At 36.7% G+C, this 12,941-nt stretch overlaps 1 protein-coding gene across 1 annotated transcript; it reads right to left on the reverse strand.

The window, feature by feature from the left end:
• Nucleotides 1-343: 343 nt before the first annotated feature.
• LOC138308279 (thymidylate kinase-like) lies at nt 344-8,008 on the reverse strand. The gene is made up of 5 exons (XM_069249270.1): nt 6,514-8,008; nt 4,485-4,593; nt 2,920-3,010; nt 1,223-1,411; nt 344-737 (listed from the first exon to the last, which is right to left on the reverse strand). Exons 1-5 carry the CDS (start codon nt 6,833-6,835, stop codon nt 606-608), a joined length of 843 nt encoding a protein of 280 aa, XP_069105371.1. The 5' UTR covers nt 6,836-8,008; the 3' UTR covers nt 344-605.
• Nucleotides 8,009-12,941: the final 4,933 nt, after the last annotated feature.

A 12,941-nucleotide genomic window follows, 5' to 3' on the forward strand; every position in this document is an offset into this window, starting at 1 on the left:
ACTTAAATGTGAAAGTCACTTGCTTAAATGTTATCTTGAAGTCGTAATAGTTCAAGATTGGGAGTGGAGAAACAATATTCAACTGTACAAGTATCGTATCAAGTTTCTACGTGGTCCTTGGTAAGGGAAGTAACTCGTAAACGATAATACTCCAGACAGAATTGATATAAAATTGTTATGTCATATTTATCAACTGGATTTATACAAATATTCATGCATGTAATACAGATTGCTCAATTGTATGTCTACTATTCTATATAGATCAGATTTTAAAACGCATCATCAATAATTATTACTCTGGCTAGTCAACCGCAGTATGTAATGAAAAAATTGTAGTTCATATGGCAGCAATGAACATAACAAAGTTTACATTGTAACACCCCCTACCCCCCTCCCCCAAATTTTCTTCACTCAGTATTAATTAATTTGTAGTTAATGTTGATTTCAAATCAAGCACTTAGCAGAGTCTTTAGTTATATCAGATTGCAGAATATTGATATTCAATATAAATAACATAATCAATCATAATTATCAATTTATCATCAAATGTTTAGATCATTCTGTCCATATTTGGAATTGCATGGTATCTACAGTTTTCCACATTTTTATTTTGTTTCCGAATCTTCTGGTATCCATAGTTTTCCGATAGGTTTGTCCTCCACAGCTGCCATTGTCTTTGTAACTAGATCCAAGATTTCTGTGTGAAGGTCTTCGATGCTCTGATCGGCATTGATTTCCTGTAATAATAACACACTCACAATACACTGCTGTCATACCAGTTATAATACTGACACGATCTTGTTAATCAAATAACAACATAATGTTAACTTTAGCAAAAGACAACATATTTAAATCAAAATCAACTCTACTTTCTTTGATTTATTATAACCGTGCATTTTTTTCCAATTTGTACTTGTCTTGAAAAAAAAATTCCTGGTGTACAAAATTATCTTTGCCAATTTGAAATGTACATGCTGTTGTAAAAAAAATATATGTTACATCTTATTTTGGTGTAGTAAATTTGAATTAATTTTAAACAAGTTAAAACCATTAATGATTCTGTATTCAGTACTGCTATGCTCATGAAAATAGTCAATTAGCTTTTTTATCATTTACATATATATATTTTTTCTGACACAAATGGTGCTAAAATAATTAATATACCAGATATGTTTACAGTATCGTAGAACTAGATTATTGCAACACAAAAAGCAGCACTCACCTTCCATGTAGAATCCTTAAGTTTCTCAAAATTGTTCATAACCTTCTTCTGAAAATCTGTGCGTTCATACCGCTCTCCTCCAAACGTGCCCCTCTTGGCTGCTGCCTCTGTATCTAGTGTTAGGTAACACACTAGATCCGGTTTAGGCAGACCAATGTCTGGCTGTTTACACCAGTCAATATCAAAGTCCTGCAATGATTCAATATTATCAAATATATAAGTTCAGTGTAACTTGTCTAAACCGAACCCTGTATAAACTGGAAACTTGTCTATACCGATTAATTTGTTTGGTTCCGGTAAACTATAGTACCCAAAACCTGCATAATCTGGAACCTGTCTACTCTGAAAACCGAAACTGTCTTGGTAATGTTACTATACCTTTCTTTGTAAAATTAACTTGGGCAAACCTGGAGCAATGTTTTCACAACATGGGACTGATCATGAGGCGCCTACGGGGATTTACCTGTTCCGGTATACTGGTGATAGTGACAACTTTTCACTTTTTATTCGACGGTTTTGTTACATGTACATTGTATTTGTGAATTTTTCAAGGTCAATTCTAACAATAAAACATACACATAACTTCTGGGAGTTCATTAGAATGTAGCACACCGAGAGAAATGGATCGTACACCTCAGAGACCAAGAAAACGTAGGATGGAATTGTGTGTCTAGTTCTACCATGTACATATATGAGAATAAATGTTTGTGCTGTAATACAAAAAAATCTTTTGATGATTTTCATGTGAACATATTGTGATAAGGTTCTATCCTCTATAAACCGGACACCTGTATAAACCGAACAAATAGACTGGTCCCATTCACATCCAGTTTAGACAAGTTATACTGTAGTATCTTTAAACCTTTTACGGTAATACCAATCACATTTTTTGTGAGCATACTGCCAATTGAAAGATATATTTTCCGTCTTGCAGGGCATCCAGTAGAATCAGAATCAGTCAGTGTCACTTGGTTCTAAATCCTGTGGGTCAAAATATTAAACCTGAGGGTCAATATTTAAGTTAGTCAAAAATTAAGTTAATCTTGAATTTGATGATCATAGCATATCCCATCAAAATGTAATCAATTTCTTACCATTTAGCCAAATTTTCATCAGAATTGTTCAATTTTGGATTGAGTCTTGCTTCCAAATTTACCTTATGATTTATTAATCCATATAAACACTACTGGCATTATCTAGTTAGCAAAATATAATAAAAGCTTAAAGTGAATAGTCTGGCAAAGAAAACCAGTCTAAATGCGTTCATTGGCCTTCCAAAAGTTCTCACATATTAATACGACGGTCAAGTTCTAATTAGTTTCCCAGTTCTGACCATTAAAGTAAAGAAAAGTTGAAAGCATTGAAAGCGAGGCTGCATGGAAATGTAACCACGGACATAGTGAGCCAGGAGGACGTTTTAGAATTTCCATACTTTAAATTAATTTCTTCGTACGCAGACAGATTTTGACGAGAGATTATATTTTTCCATTTCATAAGAAATTATACTGGATACATTCACACCATTTTTACCGACTTTAGCCATCCTTGCCCGACTGTTCACTTTAAAAACAAATATTTTAACTCATTCACCCCATGAAGTTTCATAATGGACTGATCTAGTCCTTGATGGAGAGTCTACATGTGACTTCAAGGGTGAAGCAGTTGAATGGGTTTGATACTGATAATTGTTAACTTACTGGCTTAGCAGCAGTAAAGGCCACTCCTGAGAAAGCGTACCTATCCACAATTAACGTCGTTCCAGCGTTCAATAGTTTCATTATTTGTGGCCTGCAATGTATAAAAAGACATCTGACATTTAATAATAATAAAAAAACCTGCAAGAATAGATGATTACAAATTACAATTACAGAAGAAAACAAGAGCTGTTGGAGAACAGCAAAGCTCGCCTATTCAGAAGAAGTTGATGTTCAAGTATTTACTATTTAAACATGGAAATATGACAAATTAACAGACTCAAAAAACCCCTAAAGGGCCCCAAATTGGTTGTATTATCACGTTCAGCATCCATACACATTAGGAAAATAAAATCATAAACATTTATGATGACTTATGCTTAAACAATCGACAAAATAGAAACTTGCTCAAAAACTTTAACATGGAAATATGACAAATTAACAGACTCAAAAACCCCCTAAAGGGCCCCAAATTGGTTGTATTATCACGTTCAGCATCAATTCATATTAGGAAAATAAAATCATAAACATTTATGATGACTTAAGCTTAAACAATAGACAAAATCGAAACTTGCTCAAAAACTTTAACATGGAAATATGACAAATTAACAGACTCAAAAACCCCCTAAAGGGCCCCAAATTGGTTGTATTATCACGTTCAGCATCCATACACATTAGGAAAATAAAATCATAAACATTTATGATGACTTAAGCTCACACAATTGACGAAACAGAAACTTGCTCAAAAACTTTAACGTGAAATGGGATGCCAACGCTGACGCCGACGCTGACGCCGACGCCAGGGTGACAACATTAGCTCCCCCTATTCTTCGAATAGGCGAGCTAATTAAGGTTGGACCAATATCTTTTAACTTTTCCAATAAAGTTCGAGTTACTATCCACATGTGTATGCGTGTTAATGCTGTATGCATATGATATTAAAGATTTGTCTGCCTTTGTAAGGAGGTATTGATTATGATATCATGTGGTTTTGAGTGTGATATAATATTTTTCAGAGAAAATGACAAGTACTAGTTTGACTCCCAAAACAATGACATCATAATCCATATCTTTCTGCTGTAAATACTATAAATTTCATATCTTCAACCACAAGTGAGAAGATTGATTCTTTGACTCAATGTGCAATCGAATAAAAATAAAGTCCATTATTATTTTTATATCTTCCTACAAGGAAGATAACTTTGTAATCATGTTTACAGATGCAATATGTAATTCTCATGGGACAATGTGATCATGTTGACCATAATTAGTGCACCCTTTTTCTATAAAACTACTTTGGCGTAAAACCTAATTAATTGAAATTGAAATCTGGTTTTAATTGTGAATGTCATTAGGGGTTTCAATATCAGGCAGTACCTGGTACTTTTTGCCGGTTGAACCTGACTGTGGCACCGCCTAATTTGGGCTAAACTACATTAGATAGCATACAGATGGAATAGAAAGTACCCACTGTCCACTGAAATTGCAATTGTACCGGCTCCCATGAAAGATACTGAAACCCCTGTGTCATGCATCATATTATATTAATACTGTAAGCCACAGCTCACTGTTTTTCCCATCTGTTGGCAGAGAAGAGAAGATGAACGGAGTGATCCTCTATATCCACTTTGTTTCCCAGGTACTTGTCTATCATTTGGCCAATGGAAGAAGTTCTGTCTGAAATTGGAAGAGGATGATATTTGCAATTATCGGAAAAATTAAGAAAACTGTGCTTTGATATTTGAAACAATGATGTAAAATTGGATTCTGAATCTAACCTATCAAAATTATTACTGTATAGTAGCTTGTTTCATTTTCGAGAAATATGTAAGAAACATATATAACGTCGTTAATTCCTGGTACTGGGATTGGGTACAGCAGAAACATATATACATAGAGCTTGGCAACTCCTCCATTTTACGATCGGCAGATGTACCTCTGTATGTGCTTAGGGGTTTTTAGATCAACTCTTAAATAGATTAATATTAAAGAATAACTTTGATATGTTGTAAAAGTTCACTAATTTTCAGATGGTTTGAGTATGATTTTGGATAGAAAAAAAATAATATTTTAACTAATTTATTAATAAAATAAAACGCACTTCCGGTTTTAAATGGCTGATTTTCGAGAAACCAGGTAAAATTGCTTATTTTCGTGCTTTCAAAAGTCATATTATATAACATCAATCGCAAAAACTGATCACATCAAACCATGATATAAAGTTTAAACCTTGTGTTGATGCAAAAATGCCATGTTTAAAAGAATACACTTAAAAGAAGTTAGCCAAGGCAAAATTCCTATAAACCGGAGGTCCCTCTGCCTGTCAACAAAGACAAAGAAGGAGTTTCCAATCTCTATGTATATGTTTCTGGGTACAGTAAGGGGAAGACGGCGTACAAGAAATCACATCGATCATTTTCTTATGAAAAAAAAATAAAACAACTTTATCAATTTTCATTTCACCGAATCATGCATTTGCGTAACAAAAGTATCCCTCAAACACAGGACTGTGCCTACTCAAATGCAGGACTAACTTATCCTGCCTATTCGGGAGTGTCCCCAACCTGTTAAAATTGTTTCCTAACGTCATGTTACCCAAATTGGCACGGTACCCAAAATGGCACACTTTTTGATAATAATGCTTTTGTTTTAATTCACTTTGGAAATTTTCTTTTAGCTGTTGCTATAATTATTCCCTGATCATCATGAAATATTTTAATGGTGATATTTCCACATGACCATTGCTAGGAGGAATTTTGTACAGCGATAAACTTGAGAAAATACCTGAAATCAAGTGTTACTGTAAATATTGCCCCGTGCGATTACTCTAGTTTTCCTCTTTTCGCTCAAATGTCTGCTCTAAAAAGCGGGGAAATGGTATAAACTATGTCTAGAATACAAATTTAATAAATTTAGTTGTCAGTTATTTGGTAGCTTCATAGTTCAGAGCTGTTTTATCCTCCATAGATGTCGATTTTCTAGTATGGAAATTTTCATCTGCGATAATGTGGGCATGCGAAATGAAACCAAGGTGCGCTCGAATAGCACTTATAAATCCAAGAGTTACCTCCCTTATACCATTTATATGTTTATTTAACAGTACCACACACACAAAGCTTTAAAAGGCAAAATATGCATGAATATTGTCGTAAAAATCATGTAAGAAAGGCAAGTGATAACCATAAAGATGAAATTTTACCTGCCTATTGATAACATTGATTTTGACGTAAATCATTCTAAAAATACATATGGAGAAAAGTGTTCAATGGCAATAATTGTTGATATTCGTATTGTAGTTTCAATAAAAGTCGAATTATATTTGAAATATCCCGATATTTTTCTATGCTCACTGTTTTTACCTGGGTGTGCCAATCTGGGTACCCGCACCTGGTTGATAACAGGTGCGCTCCAGACCTGTATCCAAGGATGCTATTTATGGAAACACGTGCAGGAAGAATTCCATACATAGACCAACAGACAGATGATAGGCTCTATTTATGAGATTGGTACAAAAATTGGAATTATATTGCAAACTGAGAAATAGATGCTTAAAAATAAGAAAAACGTGTGCCAGTCTGGGTTACATGACGTTAGTACCTGGAAATTTAAACAGTTGTGTATGTTGTCCTTTTGATGTTAACGCCTGTATAAGTTTGTTGCATTGCGTTGTTTTTCCACTGTGATCTCCTCCTTCAAAAACGATCAGTGCACCGCGCTTCATTTTACAATGCTGTGGATGTTGGACGATGTTTCGGTACGCAGGTCTAGATATGTAATTTGCGCCAGAACTGACGACACTTCCGGCTTTTAAGTACCGAGTTGTCCCAACCACAGTCCCGACTACAGTCGCACGGTTAAGAAATAGCGTCGTTATACCGAAATACCTGATAATCATATTCAGCCTTGGACAACATATCATCGTAAATTGTATACGACACAATTCGAACTATCTAGTCTCCGCATATTCACCGTAATGTTTATTGTTGCCATATTTTATCAGCTTCCGCTTTAACGGCGCATTCGACACAGTTTTACATACTGGAACATTTTTAAGGCGGCCTACAATGTACCTGTTACCCGTTACCTGCCGTCGAGGTCTATTATCATAGGCGGTCGTCGCCTCTCTGGCCCATCACAGTGTTAAAAAATAAAACGCTTCACGAATTTGCGTGGCTTGTTCCATAGAATGTCTTTTTCGCTTCCTCCAAATTATAGGACCTAAATGTGGCTGTCAAAGCTTAATATTGAACACAAAAATTCTCCTTTATAAACCCTTTGATCTATAACGTTTAAGTCTTTTTCCGAAATGTAGTCGACTGTTTCTGGCCAAGGATTTATAAGTGAGATACGTCCTTGGTCTGGCTGAACGGTTTCCGCTAGATAATCTACATATATACTTAGCAAAGGTCTTAGAACGGACCCTTGTGGAACTCGATCATGATGTTACGACTGACGACTCGAAATTTTTAACATTATTGTACCATTTTTTTTACTATTTATGAAACTCAGTACTGTAACGGATTTCACCGTTATTAGCAAGTTTATTTAACTCTGTCCTGGATTCGTACCAGGTTCTGACCTGGACCCTAAATTCACGGTTAATAACAAATACTACAAACTACCAAAAGGGTTATAATGCAGACAATATTTACAAATATGGCTAACTATTCTACTAGCAGTATGTACACAACAAACCCGGAAGATACACCGTTCCCTTAGCAAAATAATTACGATTCCCAAAAGTAGCAAGTTACACTGTACAATGCGCCATGGGCCCTCTCCTTTAACACTGTCTCTGGTCACTACACGTGTAACACCATGTGCGCTCTAGATCTAGATCTCTGTGTATACACTACGCCGTGTGCGTTATCATGCACACAGTTAAACTGACCACCACGACAAGGTTAACTCGAGACACTGTCCCTGCCCGACACTGTTTACTTGCACCGTATGCTGCCAGCACTCCATACCCCTGACTTTTGACCATAGCACTGTAATATTCCTTGAGCTTGTTCAGTTCAGCCTACTAGTACGTATCCAGTACTACTTATATCTTCTTACCTATAGAACCGTCTGCTAGCTCTAAACACCACGCGAGACGCCTATGAACCGGGAATAAAAGCCGTTTTTCTCAACAAATACTTGTCTTATCGAGTCAAACGAAACACCAATGTAAAGTTTATTAAATTTTACAACGTGTATAACTTGTTTTAAGGACAGAATATTTAGAGGATATGTCTTAAATTTTCGTTAAAACAAGAGGCCCATGGGCCTTACCGGTCATCTGACTATAGGTACAATACAACATAGTCGTTAAAAGATTTTAGTCATTTTGACCCCTGTGATCCTGAATGAAGATCAAGGTCATTTTTTAAAAACAAATATGATAGCCCTTCATCCCAGCATGTCACAACCCCAATATCAGGTCTCTAGGCCTCTTAGTTATTCACAAGAAGTTGTTTAAAGGATTTTAGCCAATTTGACCCATGTGACCTTGATTGAAGGTCAAGGTAACTCATTTGAACAAACTCAGTACCCTTCATCCCAGCATCCTACAGGCCAAATATCAGTACCCTGGGCCATCTGGTTCTTGAGCAGAAGTTGTTTAAAGATTTTAGCCTTTTTGACCCATGTGACCTTAAATGAAGGCCAAGGTCATTCATTTGAACAAACTTGGTAGCCCTCCATCCAAGCAACCTACAGGCCAAATATGAGTACCCTGGGCCTTCCGGTTATTGAGAAGAAGTCGTTTGAATAAAAAGTTTACGGACGGCGGACGGCGCACGACGACGGACGGTGCATGATGACGTCATCCTGACCCTTCGCTCAACGTCACGGTCAGTGCACAAACACAAAAGCTCCTGCCTTGTACTCCCCCAAAACCCAGTGTGTCTTATCCTTCTCATATACGTCCTTGCTGGATGTAAACGGTACTGGTAGGTATTCCTTTTCCTCCCCAGTATAAGAACTGGTCATTCTGTTTACCTCCAAATACAATTTGGAACTCCAGAATCCCGAACACTCGAGCGTTTAAACGGATGCCCTTATCCAAATAAGATGTGTGTTTCTTCCGGGTTCAATGAACTGTATACAATAACAACAAGATAAGAAGGCTATTCTATTTATGTAGACAAGTATACAAGTAAAACAAGAAAGAGTATTTAACAATATACACATCTCTTCAGTACTATAACCGGAGGAATCAACAAACCAAACAATAGAAGACCCCTGGAATATTTTTTGAAACACACTTAATGACTCAGTAGATTATAAGACTCTTTCATATGTGGATATGAAGGATAGGGATGTTCTACACGAGGGTCACAAAATGTAGTAAAACCCGAGGCTTGCCGAGGGTTTTGCAACATTTTGTGATCCCGAGGGTTGAATATCCCTATCCTTCAAATCCACTTATGAAAGAGTATTTTTCTTTCATACCTCGACGTTTTATTGCAATTTTACAACAATTATATCCCGCCATTTTGAAATAAATTCGAAGAAATCCACGACTGGAAGTCAATTTTCCATACATGAAAAATTACATGATATTTTCAACACCAATTCCGTTGTTTGCATCTTTTATAGTAAAACCAGTAATATTTGTGAAGAAAAAATATTAAAATTTTACCGAGGAAATAGATATTTTGTTGATGCCGTGACGTCACGAGGCTTTATTGCATGGTAGCCATGCAATACAGCCTCAGGCGATATGTGTGTATTGCTCTGGACCAGCCAGTATGACACGTGTAGGTATGAAAAAAAAAACAACAACAAAAAAAAAACACATCGCATATCAATCTAAACTACCATGGATTACACAACCCATCCGTCAACTCACGAAGAATTGTAAAGAACTACATACACAGAGCAAAAACAAACAAGACCAAGAGCTCAAACAGAAATACATTTTAGCATGCAAATCATAACTACACGCACTAGAAATGCATATCTAAAACAAATTTTAAAAGACTTATCAAAAGATGAGCAACAGCAAGAGTCACCCCAGAAAACACAAAAAATATTTCATTTCAACAAATTTTATTATATGCAAATTTAATACATATTAATGGAACAGGCTAAGCCTATATAAATCTTTTCCGTGATGGTGTATATAATTCAATTAATTAATTAAAATATTATTTAGTTTATATCATTAACTGCTCACACACACTCACTCATTCTCCTTTCAGTGACTAAGACAGACGACAGAACATAGTAACAGAATTTTGAGGAAGGCTTAATTAGTATACATATGTATATTTATATATAATATATATGGGACAAGGAAGGAATTCCAACCGTGTGGACAAAACAAAATTGTGAAATTTTCGAGGCGATCTGCCCCTTTATCAAGACAAACAAAACGAACACGATTACATAATAGAATACGAACAGTAAAGCGGGACAAAGTAGACAAATATTAAACTATCCAGCACAATGGAGCGCAATTTACCCTTCGGCAGTGGCAACCGAAGGCCGGATCTACAAAAATGTATCCATGCTGTTCGGCAGAACGCTAAAATATGAGCGATGACTGGAAAGCGTGCCACGTGTGACGTCAAATTTGTGGCCAAATTATATATATATATGTCTTTCTAACTATGGATGGGTAAGTTGAAATGTCTGGCAAGCGGATAGTCAGGTTTGTTCTGTTTGATAGACCAGCGTTTATTGTTGATTCTGACGTTGAGTGGACCACCGGTTTCCCCAACGTATTGCATTGTGCATTTCCTACACGAGAGGAGGTAGATGACATTGCTGGATCTGTCGGATGTTGTATGCTCTGTTGCTGATAGCACATTCAAATGTGTCTGTGGATGCTGTGTATAGACACACCATGCACCGTTTATTGTCTAGAATGAACCCGTTTGTGCAGCAGGAGCAAGAGGAGGAAGTTTGCTGCTCACTACAAGGTCTTTTACATTTTTACATTTTTTGGTCTACGGTAGGCTAGTAGCGGTGGCTTTGGGAAAATACGCCTAAGTTTTGTTGATGACTCAATGATTTTCCAGTGGTTCGTAAGGATAGAAGGGAGATGTGGTAAGTTAGGATGGAATGTTAACACACAAGGATTGCGTTGAGTGGCAGTTCTGGTTTGGTATATGAGGAGATTGGCTCTATCTAGGGCGCGGACCTTGTCGATTTCTTGGTCGATCAGATGCGATTTGTATCCTCTAGAGAGAAGGTGGCATTTCATCTCTTCGCACCGGCGTTCGAAAGTGGAATTGTCGGACACTATTAGACGGATTCGTAACGCTTGTGAATAGGGAATGCTTCTGGTGGTATGCGAGGGATGACATCTGGTGGGACGGAGGTATAGATGAGAATCAATTAGTTCGGAATACAAGTCAGTACTAATGGCCCCTTCAACTATGGTGGATCTAGTGTCTAGAAATATATTGGTATCTCATGATATGTCGGCAGTGAATTTGATGGTATTGTGGAATGTGTTGGCATGTTCAATAAATTCATCGAGAGACTGTCGGTTGGAGGTCCATTTGATTTCAATATCGTCAATGAATCTGAGCCAGCTGAAAGGTTGGATTGGGGCTGATGTTAAGATAGCAGATTCAAGGTGTCCCATGAATACATTGGCATATGAAGGAGCCATTTTGGTGCCCATAGCTGTACCACTGATTTACAAGTAGCTGTCGTCATTAAACTTGAAGTTGTTAAGGATGAGGACAAGTTTAAGGAGATCTACTAGACTCTGGGTCGACGGATGGTTAGACACGCGTCTGTCCCATGCCGCACGACATATACTTATATATATCATATATATATTTAGAAGTGAGTTAATCTGTACTTACAAAACCAACTTTGGTATGAATATAATTAATCAAATTTCTTAAGTATATATAATTGGGGCAGTAAAACAGAAATGGTTTGAGTCTTCGGTGTGATAGTCACATGATCATGATGGATCAAGAATTAGGTGGTTAGTAAAATCATTGTTAAGATCACTAGTATTATTCCTTCGTTGACAATATATGATATTCAATTTTCTAGGGTTATAATTTAAGAAAGTAGGAGTAGTAAGTAGAGGAACGGGATTTGCAATATTCAATTTTCTTTTAAATATACCTAAAGATGGCGCTAAAGTTTTTGCATGACATCAGGAAAATAGCTATAACCGAAACGATTTGTTATTAAAACGAGGAATATTAAAGAATCTATGGTGCCTCAGATTGTGAAGTGGAACATCATTATTTATAAATGGTTTAACTTTGTCATATAAGTATATAGGTGTCGTATGATTTAATATTTTGTACATTAAAATAAGTTTATGTCTGTAACGTCTAATACATAGAGGTTTTTGATGTTCCACTTCGCAATCCTGTAGTTAATTTCATTGTTTCAATTTGAACAGATTCAAGTAGTTTGGATTCACTTATAGTACAGTTACTCATACTCTAATATGGGTCTAACGTGTTTTTATCAACTTTATTTTTAAGAGTTCTTGAAATATTTAATCTTTTAAACGATTTATCACAAAATCTTGAATGTGATTATTCCATAAAATATTCCAACAAGAGGCCCAGAGGGTCTGTATCGCTCACCTGGTTTGTAATGTCAAGTCATGTTCTGAATACAGGTTCATTGTTTCTTTTCTGAAGGAATTTGAATATTCACCTCTTATTTTCCTATTGGGCCCCGCCCCTCCTGCCCTCCGAGGGGGGGGGGGGGTGGTGGTTTCAGAGCCAAAATTTACACAAGTTCTGTACCCCTTCCTCCAAGGATGTTTGTGGCTAAATTTGGTTACAATCCATGCAGAACTCTAGGACAAGTAGTGATTTATAGGATTTACCTCTATTTCTCCTATTGGGCCCGCCCCTCCTGCCCCCGGGGGGTCAGAGCCAAAATTTATACAAGTTCTGTTCCCCTTCCCCCAAGGATGTTTGGGGCCAAATTTGGTTACAATCCATGTAGAACTCTAGGACAAGTAGCGATTTATAGGATTTACCTCTATTTCCCCTATTGGGTCCCCGCCCCTCCTGCCCCCGGGGGGTCAGTGCCAAAATTAT

Source organism: Argopecten irradians, chromosome 14, assembly GCF_041381155.1.
Source record: "Argopecten irradians isolate NY chromosome 14, Ai_NY, whole genome shotgun sequence".
NCBI classification, from domain to species: Eukaryota; Metazoa; Mollusca; class Bivalvia; order Pectinida; family Pectinidae; genus Argopecten; species Argopecten irradians.